Raw genomic sequence first — 11,769 nt, 5'->3', positions numbered from 1 at the left:
AACCCATTCACACTGTGCATATCAGCATTAACCTTCCCTGAACATGTTCTGTCCCAACATGAACAGAGTCCAAACGTGTAGAAATAAATAACAGACATCAGTTTGTTCAGAACTTTTTACTGAGCAGCAACTTCCGGTTCTTTACAGAAAAGCATTTCAGGTTCAGAATTAAGGAAAGCAGTAAAATGACAAATGTTTAGGAGGTGTAAATGGTCCGGTTCTGATCCAATCAGAGCTCTGCAGCACCTCATATGGGCATCTGCAGATGAGAGTACTCGTCCTGACCCTCCTTCTCCTCTAGGTGGGGCTCTGCATCATCAGCATCCAGCTGCAGAACAGAGGTCAGAGGTCAGCGTGGAAAAGTGATAGTTTAACCAGTCCATGTTGGTGCCGACTGAACTGAAGGTTCTTATTGTCTGGGTTAGTTTATGAAGGTCACGGCATCATCATGAGGTCATGATGACGTCACTGCGGTGGTCTTACTCACACTCAGAAGCTCTCTGGGGCTGAAGAGGCAGGGCAGCAGCAGCATCCTCAGAGGGATGGTCAGCAGCAGCATGAAGGGGAACGCCAGCGCCGCTGCAGTCGCCATGACAACCCACAGCAGAGACAGACATGTCAGCTGGACCAGGGTGAACAGGTGCATCCTTAGCGTCCTCACCTGACATTAACAGATAAGAAGAGACAAAGAAAAACAGGTGAGTAATGTCCTGAAGCAGTTGGGTTCCAGGATCGGTAAAGACCCAGAGCTACTGGGTCCAGAAAAACAGGTCTCTGGTGAACAAAATAACTTGGGACCAGGACTGATACTGGGACTTACCTTGCGGACGTAGTTGTGGTCTGGATGGTACTTTGGTGGCATCAGCAGGAAGATAAGTCGTTCTGTCAACTGGATCCCATTCAGGGACATCACACCCATGTAGAGGAAGATACCAAACAGCACCGCCAGGGGGATTTGACGTAGAACCTCTCCGATAACGATGGACAGACCTGACCGAGCAGAGACCAGTTTAGAATTCACAGCAGACTGAAAGTGACCCAAGTGTTGGTATCTAGCTGTTGCCTCACCTACTAAAACCGCCACCAAAAACCCCGTCACCCTCTGCTCCTTCACCTCCTGGATGAGAGGCTTATCTCCAGGCTCTACTGCTTTGCTCATGACGGTCAGCGCATTGGTATGGGTGACTGAGCGAACCGTGGCAGCAGATAACCAAGGCAGACCGAACAGGGCTGAGACTCCGCCCACCACTACAATAATTAAAAGGTCCAGGTGAAACCCAGTTCCCTTCACCAGCATCCTCTCCTTCTTACTGACAATCAGCCTACGAGACAGACAAGGCAAAACAGCAACCAGGAAACAGAAAAACATTCATGAACATCACAGATGGAAAGACCTCAATCCACATCAAGACCAAAACCATGAGTCAAGAGCCCAGTTCTGCTGAACATTTAAGGACCATAGTCCCATCAAAGTCCAAGAGCAGAAGCACAAAGACCCAGAGTCATGTTAAAACCAAGAGTCCAACTTTACAATCAGAGGCCTCATGTACGAAGCGTACTTACCAACAAAAACCTTGTGGCGCAACATTTTATGCACAACTCAGCACAAACAAATGAACATTGCAGAAATCCATGCAAACATTTTCAGTCAACAATAAAAAACTACACAGAACGAAACCTCCCCTAAATCCACTGAAATATGACTCCATTCAGTTTAATTCATGGAGCATCAAACCTGATGTTTCTTCATGAGCTTTTATGGTTTAAACCAGAACGATGAAACTGAATCATTCAGCCTCAATAACGTAACACACCTCAGAAAATGATGGAAACTGTGAAACTTCCTCTGTTTCTGTTGCTGAGAAGCAGAAAATGCATGAGAATCATCTGAGGGACACTTTCATTCTCACTGAGAACAAAACGGTGTCGGATCAGCAGATTAACTCCTAACAGGTCAGGTTTGATGGTTCCTAAGGTGGACCAGTTGGAGACAATCACACATGTTACTCCTAAATTGTGGAACAATGGCAGCTTTGGTTCAGCTGGAGGACATCACCAATGGAAGAAGTCAGAGGTCCTCCTGACCTGCAGGGACATGATGATGCATGGCTCATCAGCAGGTTCAGATTGTCCAGGACAATCATCTTGGAGCTCCGCATGAAGCAAGCCTCAGTGGTCCAGAGGGAAACCAGGAAGAACCGTGGGTTTCTGGTACCAGTTCCAGTTCTCACTACCTTGTGATCCTTTCAACCGGAGCTTCTCAGAGGGAGCTGACTAACGGGTCGGGTCATCCATGAACCGGGCCATGCCAGCCATATGGGTTGGCCTCATCCTGATGTTGCTCAGATATAGAAAGTTCCCCTAAACTCAGGCTCTCATTGGCAGCAAGGAGCTGATTTCTGAATGTAATCAGATCTATGGACTGGACCCATACTGCTATAGGGGCCCCATCTGGAAGTCAATATGTTTTAATGAATAGAAAGTATCTTCATTCAATAAATGTTCAACCTATTAGTGATGCACTGATGTGTCTCACTAATACAACAATGGCCTCCTCTACCCATGATTCCTTTCTACTATAATAATAATTAGAATTATTGTAACTCTAATAGTTGTGTTGGGACCAAACCTCCATCAGGCTCCTGGGTGATGGAGGTTTCTAGGTCATTATTGGTGGGACGTCCTGAATGGTTTTAATGGTTTAAAGTTCTTCACATAGAGTGTGTGGTGAAAGTCTTCCTCATAGAAAGAAAGGAGACATATTCACCTCATAATAATGATCAGCATTGAGCTATGATTAATCTCAGTGCAGCAGCTAGATGGCGCCGTTTGGATTTAATGCAGACATTATAGAACTAAACGGGTTCGGGCCGACAAGCGTTTTATTTTCATTCAGGTTTGAGTCACTGATTTATTCAAGAAGTTGTTGGTTTGCTGTAATTCACAAACATCCCTCATGGTCTAGTCAAAGTTTCTCTTAGTGTTTCTCCACCGAAAGGAACCGGTTTCGTTCTTTGACTGTCACAGCACCGTTGCCATGGTTATTTGGACACGTGGTGGGAGACTCCTGGTTATTTATGGGTATTTATGGGCGGGGACCGGGCTGTTCCAGAACCACGTACAGCTGAGCCCAGTTCACCTCAGAGTGGATGTATGAAGGCTACGTGTGCGGTGACGTGTCTACGCACGCTTTCTACATCTGAATTATTTTGTACGCCACAGGTTTCAGAATTTCTCCCTACGGCCAACTTTTAGTATGAAAGCTGCGCTCTCTTTAGGACACGAGGGTCCTGGTCAGTAATTCTTATCATAAGACCAAATTATGAAGCAGAACCAGCAGCTTGATTTTGGTCAAAAGCGACTCCTGGACCATAAATCTAGTCAAAAGTCAAGAACAGTCATGTCTAGGCAAAAAGTTAAGGACCTGATTGTGATCAAGACCAAGAAGTCAAGATGGACCAGTACCAGTTATAGACAGAGGTCCAAATTAACACAAATTATTTAGTGTCAGAATTTCTTACAAATAATCCCTTATTGAGAGTGGGTTTGTTGCAGTTCTGAGTTCTGGTACCATCTTTAGCTATAACAACTCTGAGGTACCCTATTAGGACTAACTGCTCCCATGATAAGAGTTAAGTTCCATACGCTGTGATCTGGGACTCCATGAAGATGAGGATGAAGACCAGGATGGCCGGCAGGATGCTGGCTCCCATCATCCAACCTGGAAACTGCCCGTCCGAACCTAACGGAGAAATCAGCCAACCACGCTTCTCTGGACTGGACACGGAGAATCCACTGGGCACGTTCAGTTTCTGTGGACCAACAGGAACACAGCAGCTCACCGCTGGGATACAGCCTCAGTATAATGTGAGGTTAAAACAAGCTCCACCCTCACCTGGGTGTAGGTGTCTTCCACACTGTAGTCCACCAGAACCATAATGAGGATTGCAATGGGAACGCCAAAGTCTCCAATGATCCTACGAATCTGAAACACAGGAGAAATGTGCTGTTAGATCAGCAGACACCGGTAGGACTGATGGAGAAGTATTACATCCTGATCCTGACGTCTTCTCAGACTGAACTGAGGTCTCCAGACCAGCTTTGGAAGTGAGAGACTCAGGATGAACTCCAACAGCAGTTACTCCATACTGTTGGACCTCACAGTTGAGAACTAATTTTACATGCGTTCAAATTTCAGTCTGTATATTCAGGAGCCTGAACACTATTAACTGGTGATACTGGTCCAAACTGGTTCAAGCTTTAGAGAACTGGACTCCTCCAGACCTCAGAGGGTCTGAGAGTAAATCCTTCAAGTTCTGGAAAATGGAACTGTACCTGAGACTCCTGGGAGAGACACACCACTGACCCAGGTGTCTCGACTGAACCGTCGGGTTCTGGTTCTGGACTTTTACCACAACGTTTTACCACTGAGCAGTGAGCAGATTATCAAATTGTGACCACTCTGTTCTGCTCTTTCTACCCTTCAGCAGGTACTTTGGCTTTAGAGCTGGTTTCTTCTTAAGAGCTAATCAGATGTTGGCCTCTAGAAGGCTTTGGGTGTGTACTGGACTCTGCCCCTGTTTGGACCTCATTCTGTTCTTGTATGTACTGACCCTTCCTGGGAAGAAGGAACTGTTCTTGAACTTCCGCAGGTAGAAAGCAATGAAAAATGTTCCCGCCATAAGGACCAATGAGAGCAGCGCGGTGTTTGGTTCTCCAACAGCTTTACCAGGACTCCCAGCAGTCATGGAGTAGTTGCACAAAGATAGAGACCCAGTGTTGTTTCCATGGAAACAGTTCTGGAGTGGGTGCTCCTTAAAGATCTAAGAGAGAACAGAGAAGAAGAGGTGGAGCACAGCAGTATCATAGCTGCAGTCATGCCATCTTCTCTTAATAAGGCCTGTAAGATTTCCAGGTTTCAAAACTCACCTTGACCAGCTTGGCAAAGGTCTCATAGATGAAGATGAGGGAGATGAGAAAGGAGAAGATCTCTTGAGTGAAGCGAGAAACAAAACGAACCAGGATGCTTCCCTCCAAGGCCACAGTGAGGATGACAATCAGTACCAGCCAAAACCCTATCCAGACCCGACCTGTCAAGTACTCTATCTCATTGTCTTTGCAGAACTGCAGAGAAACACAGAGCGGCTCGATTTCAGAGAACCTTACTAGTACTATGGATCAAACCAGTAGAAGCATGTTGCTACAGTGGGTAAAGGAGCTGGAAGTGGACTAGATAAAGATGTGAAAGATCCTTAACCTCGCAGGGACTGGAAAAAAAAGTACATTTCTTTGGATTGGTTGGTTTTGATATTTTTAAAGTTATTTAAAGACGGTTCCATGTAAAATTATGTACCGTTCACACAAAAAGAACCCAATGTAAGATCTTTATATTTGTGTTCCTGCTGAAGCAGGACCTACAGAACCTACAGGAGAACTACAACTACTCCCAGAATCTAAGGGTGAATCTGGTGTCGTTGCTTCCAACTGCTGCTCGTTCAGGACCTCAGCGCTGGAAGGTCCTAGATAGATGATAGGGTTCATAAAAGCCCTCGACCCCCCCACTAAATGTTCACATTCTAAACAGGTCTGAAGAGAAGCTGGAGGACATCACCAATGGACATCATTTTCCATTACAGGTCATTTGTTATGGAATAAAATAGCGCCAACTATAAGGAACACAAATACAGTATCTGGTTTTAAGGGACAATAAATGTGTGGCCCCAAGCTCACCTTTCTTGTGATCACAGGTAATCTGTCCAGTAGGTGTTATTTGTGCAACAACCGTTTGGGTATAAGTCTGTCAATCATGCTAAAAATGGACATTTTTCACTAATCATGTTGATTATGGACACTGACTGTTGTTCTGGGTTGAACAGTCCCCCTTGTCTCTTATTGTTTTACACTGTTTTCTGCATGAACTTTGAGCTGGACTCTAGTTACATGTTAACCTGCTAAGCAGATTTGGGCTCTAATCTGTCATGTTTACACGATTTATGCTATTAACATATGTCCTCCTATTTATTTAGCTAAAGTTTTCTATAAGTGGGAAGGCATACGAAGGAATGAGCCGTTAGTTCATGGCATTTTTTCGAGCAATTATTTGGTGTTTGTAAACACTTGCTATCAGGAGAGCTTACTGTGTAGAAAGCTTCTTCAAAAACCAGCAGTGGTCCAGAGAAACCAATCACCAACAGAGGCTGAGCTCCCAGGACGCTGAAAACGATGCCCTGCAACGCCGTGGCAATTATCAACTCCGACACACCAATCAGACCCTCTGTCTTCTCACCTGGATCACAGGACATAGGTAAAAAGAGGTTCTCCTTCACCTAGCCCTGAACCCTCCTCCTGAGGGTCACACTCACCGAGCAGTCCACCAAAGGTGATGGCAGGAGATAAAGCAGCAAAGTAAATAAAGATAATGGCTGCCATACACTGAGGGTTCAGAGCATCTTGAATGTCACTGAGGTACTGAGGGTATCGCCGCATCACATCTTTGATCAGACCTCCAAAGAGACGACCCGAACGCCTCAGAGGAACTTCGCTGGACTTAAAGTGTACAAGAGAGTCTGAAAGAGAAGGACACCCTCATGTGTTGAAGTTACAACATAAAACACATAATTTAACAATCAGTCAAAAATGACATTTCACCGTTATGTTGATGATGTGTATATTTACATTTCTGCTGCCTCTAAAGTTGTTTCGAATTTTCTATCGTCTCTTCATAAATTTTCCTTAACCTTCATAAATGTATCTGATTAAATCAAAACCGCGCGATTGAGGTGACTGATTGGGCGGTGAAAATAGTACTTAGAGGATCTCCTCAATCTTGCCGTCATGCCTTCCCTGGTGGAAGCAAAGGCTGGGGACTCAGGGTTGGACTCTCATCACCCAGGCTGAAGTCACCAAGGTGGTTAAAAAGCTCCACGGTGGCAGGGCTTCGGGGGCGGAGCAGGAGTGTGGTCCGCATTGCCAGCACTAAGTCGGACCTGTTCCCGGTCCATGTTGGACTCCAGCAGGGCTGCCCTTTGTCGCCGGTCCTGTTCATAACTTTTATGGACAGGATTTCTAGGCGCAGCCAAGGGCCGGAGGGGGTCGGGTTTGGGGACCAGTGGATTTCGTCTCTTCTTTTTGCAGATGACGTGGTCCTGCTGGCCCCCTCTAGCCAAGACCTACAGCATGCGCTGGGGCGGTGCGCAGCCGAGTGTGAAGCGGCTGGGATGAAGATCAGCTCCTCCAAGTCCGAGGCCATGGTTCTCGACCGGAAAACGGTGGCTTGTCCTCTTCAGGTTGGAGGGGAGTTCCTGCCTCAAGTGGAGGAGTTCAAGTATCTTAGGGTCTTGTTCATGAGTGAGGGAAGAATGGAGCGGGAGATCGAAAAGCGAAGCTCTCGATTTACTGGTCGGTCTACGTTCCTACCCTCACCTATGGCCATGAACTTTGGGTCATGACTGAAAGAATGAGATACAAGCGACTGAAATGAGCTTCCTCGAACCCCATCTTAGATTATTTAAAATTTACCACAAGAACAAATTACAGCTTCAAGGTTTTATAAATTGACCAAACTTTCAAGCAACAAGGAATCTACAAATATAGGGACTAAATATAGGAAGGGTGTAGTGGGTAGGGATTTTGGCAGATTGTGGAAGATACTTTAGAGAGGTGAGGGGGAAGCTCATACAATATAAAATAATATATACAGGGGTTGGACAATGAAAGTGAAACACCTGTCATTTTAGTGTGGGAGGTTTCATGGCTAAACTGGACCAGCCTGGTAGCCAGTCTTCATTGATTGCACATTGCACCAGTAAGAGCAGAGTGTGAAGGTTCAATTAGCAGGGTAAGAGCACAGTTTTGCTCAAAATATTGAAATGAACACAACATTATGGGTGACATACCAGAGTTCAAAAGAGGACAAATTGTTGGTGCACGTCTTGCTGGCGCATCTGTGACCAAGACAGCAAGTCTTTGTGATGTATCAAGAGCCACGGTATCCAGGGTAATGTCAGCATACCACCAAGAAGGACGAACCACATCCAACAGGATTAACTGTGGACGCAAGAGGAAGCTGTCTGAAAGGGATGTTCGGGTGCTAACCCGGATTGTATCCAAAAAACATAAAACCACGGCTGCCGAAATCACGGCAGAATTAAATGTGCACCTCAACTCTCCTGTTTCCACCAGAACTGTCCGTCAGGAGCTCCACAGGGTCAATATACACGGCCGGGCTGCTATAGCCAAACCTTTGGTCACTCATGCCAATGCCAAACTTTGGTTTCAATGGTACAAGGAGCGCAAATCTGGGGCTGTGGACAATGTGAAACATGTATTGTTCTCTGATGAGTCCACCTTTACTGTTTTCCCCACATCCAGGAGAGTTACGGTGTGGAGAAGCCCCAAAGAAGCGTACCACCCAGACTGTTGCATGCCCAGAGTGAAGCATGGGGGTGGATCAGTGATGGTTTGGGCTGCCATATCATGGCATTCCCTTGGCCCAATACTTGTGCTAGATGGGCGCGTCACTGCCAAGGACTACCGAACCATTCTTGAGGACCATGTGCATCCAATGGTTCAAACATTGTATCCTGAAGGCGGTGCCATGTATCAGGATGACAATGCACCAATACACACAGCAAGACTGGTGAAAGATTGGTTTGATGAACATGAAAGTGAAGTTGAACATCTCCCATGGCCTGCACAGTCACCAGATCTAAATATTATTGAGCCATTTTGGGGTGTTTTGGAGGAGCGAGTCAGGAAACGTTTTCCTCCACCAGTGTCACGTAGTGACCTGGCCACTATCCTGCAAGAAGAATGGCTTAAAATCCCTCTGACCACTGTGCAGGACTTGTATATGTCATTCCCAAGATGAATTGACGCTGTATTGGCCGCAAACGGAGGCCCTACACCATACTAATAAATTATTGTGGTCTAAAACCAGGTGCTTCAGTTTCATTATCCAACCCCTGTATATATTATCATATTGCAACAAGACTGCATAGAATGAAATTGATGAAAGATAATAAATGATGGAAATGTAAGTCAGAAGTAGGAACTTTTCTACACTGAATATGGGACTGGAAAAAGGTCAAACACTTTTGGGTTATGGTGGTGGATTTGTTGAGTAAGTGGGTGGATGTAGTGGTTCCATCGACACCAGCCATATGCCTGTTAGGAGACAGCCTCTAGGATGATCTTGAAGTGTTGGAAGTCAGCTGTAACACCCAGGATGAAAGAATGGATGGATACCATGGTGGAGATCTTATCTTATGAATCCATCCTGCATAGAATGGAGGACAATGGGCTGGAAGGACAGGAGAGGGAACCCTTATGGGACGCGGTTTATACTAATAGGGGATGACAACCTTGAACGAGTATGGACTATACGCGACACCTAAATTGTATTCCCAGGCCATATTTCTACTATAATATGTGCAATATGTTGAAATTAATGTGAATCACCCTGTACCGACCAGATAGGTTTGTGTTTGCATTTCTGTTTGTTTGTTTTTGTTTATATGAGAAACATTACTAAAAATTTGAATTATAAAAGAAATGAGCTTCCTCCGTAGGGTGGCCGGGCACTCCCTTAGAGATAGGGTGAGGAGCTCGAAGTAGAGCCACTGCTCCTCCACATTGAGAGGAGCCAGTTGAGGTGGCTCGGGCATCTATACCGGATGCCTCCTGGACGCCTTCCTGGGGAGGTGTTCCAGGCACGTCCCACCGGAAGGAGGCCCAGGACACGACCCAGGATACGCTGGAGGGACTATGTCTCTCGACTGATCTGGGAACACCTTGGGCCCCACCCGGAGGAGCTGGAGGAGGTGTCTGGGGAGAGGGACCCGGTCCCGGATAAAGCAGAAGACGACGAGTACGAGTAAATCAAAAGAAAAAAACGTGTCTCATTTCAAAGACTGACCTTTGTCCTGCTGAAGGCTGATCTGTTTCTCCTGCAGCTGGCTGCTCTGCTCTTTCTCTCCTCCTTGAAGAATTTCTCTTTGGAAACGAGTGAGTGAGAGAAGCAGCTCACTACTGCTGACTTCAGACGGGGGGAGAACTACACTGCAGTCCAGGAAACGGTTGATGGCTGTCACTAGATCCTGCTGCTTCTCTGCTTGGTATGCTGCTTCATGAAAATGCTGAAGGAATACAGAACTAGATATTTTGATGCCACCTGGTGGTTGTTTCCAACATAAGTAAGTATTTGTAAGCTGAAATGCACCTTGTCTGATATCAGTGTGGAGATGTAGCACCCAATCTGGTGGTAGTCAATGTTGGCAGTTGGAGGGCCCAGCAGGAGGAAGAAGAACCTGACTGGGATGGAAACCTCCAAAACAGAGTCCAACAAGACCGCCTCCTGCAGACGTACAAACACCATGGAGGGCTGGTCCAGGAACCCCACATGGCCTGCAGTCACAGCAGAGAGATAAATGAATGTTCTGCATGTCGACAATCAGAACATGATGAACATGTTCCAAACTGTGTTTGCACTACTAACATGTTTATTGTATCTCAGCATCTTATTTGGCGATGTTAGAGCAATCAGTGATGGGCATGAAAACACTCAAATGATCGTGTTCATGAACAACGACGCTGTTTCTTACATGAAGAACCTGAAGTGACTGCAGCTCATCCTGACATCATAACGGTGCTCTACTGAAAAGTGAATGAAAGATGGACGCGGTTTCTTTCAGGGGCAAACTATATATTTCATGCAGAAAAATGGCATCATGACCCACAAATAGGATTTTAAACAAGCAAATACCCTGATCAGCACCTTTACCCAAGCCTACAAGAAGAAACTGACAAAATGGTACTAAAGTTTAGGACAACAAACCAAGCAAGATGACTCCACCACGGGCTCAGTTGGAGAATATTTGGTTGAAAGTGCCTTATCTGTTTTATTTTATCACATCACAAATAAGAAGCAAACTTTCAAATATGCCAGAGCCCAGGTGCCAATCACTCTCATATCTTTTTGACTTGAACTAAAATAAAACTATTTTGGAAGCAGATCTGCACAGCACTTTTTACAGTATTGGGATACAAAATAACCATTTCAGGTGACGACCTCTTGAAGCTCATCAACAGAATACCAAGAGTGTGTGGAGCAGTAATCAAAGAAAAAGGTGGATACTTTGAAGAACCTAGAATATAAGACATATTTTCAGTTGTTTCACACTTTTTTGTTCAGTATATAATTCCACATGAGTTCATTCATAGTTTTGATGCTTTCAGTGTGAAGCTACAATATTCATAGTCATGAAAATAAAGAAAACTCTTTGAATGAGAAGGTGTGTCCAACCTTTGGTCTGTACTGTATATATACATATATATTTATGTATATAGCTCAGCTAGGAGGACAATGTTGCGAAGGTTTTGGGGGTTTTTTCACCTTATGCATTTTGGCCCCGGATGGCCCCTGATAAAGGGCCCCGGACTCTGTGCTCATGGAGCGTCGCCCACAGGACACCAGGAGGGACACAGTGGAATGCCTTCACCAGATCTACAAAACACATATGGACCAGTTGGGCAAACTCCCATGACCCCTGGAGTACCCTGTAGAGCATATAGAGCTGGTCCTGTGTTCCACGGCCAGGAAACCCAACCTAAACCTATCCCCACTTTAAACGGTGCTGTCGAAGGATTTGGGGATTGCCGCTGCGACAGGCACCACAAACCTTTTGTCACAAAAGTTGATTTGGAAACAGATAGCTGCCCTGGAACGTGTAGAGAACCAGCTTATCCATCCGGTATGCCTGAAGTGCTGCA

General features: G+C 45.6%; 1 protein-coding gene across 3 annotated transcripts in view; it reads right to left on the bottom strand.

Moving 5' to 3' along the window:
- Positions 1-101: 101 nt before the first annotated feature.
- Positions 102-11,769, bottom strand: part of slc4a2a (solute carrier family 4 member 2a) — a 24,050-nt gene continuing 12,382 nt past the window's right edge. For all 3 annotated transcript variants that reach the window (XM_047367079.1, XM_047367078.1, XM_047367080.1), the window contains 12 exons: positions 10,220-10,404; positions 9,917-10,136; positions 6,363-6,566; positions 6,138-6,286; positions 4,930-5,124; positions 4,614-4,823; positions 3,896-3,985; positions 3,646-3,812; positions 1,069-1,322; positions 821-990; positions 488-661; positions 102-328 (listed from right to left, as the gene is read on the bottom strand). In XM_047367079.1, coding sequence (XP_047223035.1) covers positions 248-328; positions 488-661; positions 821-990; positions 1,069-1,322; positions 3,646-3,812; positions 3,896-3,985; positions 4,614-4,823; positions 4,930-5,124; positions 6,138-6,286; positions 6,363-6,566; positions 9,917-10,136; positions 10,220-10,404 — 2,099 coding nt within the window. In that variant the 3' untranslated portion in view covers positions 102-247. The remainder of the gene's footprint in view (positions 329-487; positions 662-820; positions 991-1,068; positions 1,323-3,645; positions 3,813-3,895; positions 3,986-4,613; positions 4,824-4,929; positions 5,125-6,137; positions 6,287-6,362; positions 6,567-9,916; positions 10,137-10,219; positions 10,405-11,769) is intronic.

The sequence above is a fragment of the Girardinichthys multiradiatus genome, chromosome 6 (genome assembly GCF_021462225.1).
Source record: "Girardinichthys multiradiatus isolate DD_20200921_A chromosome 6, DD_fGirMul_XY1, whole genome shotgun sequence".
Taxonomy (NCBI): Eukaryota; Metazoa; Chordata; class Actinopteri; order Cyprinodontiformes; family Goodeidae; genus Girardinichthys; species Girardinichthys multiradiatus.
This window is presented reverse-complemented; position numbering and strand designations above follow the sequence as displayed.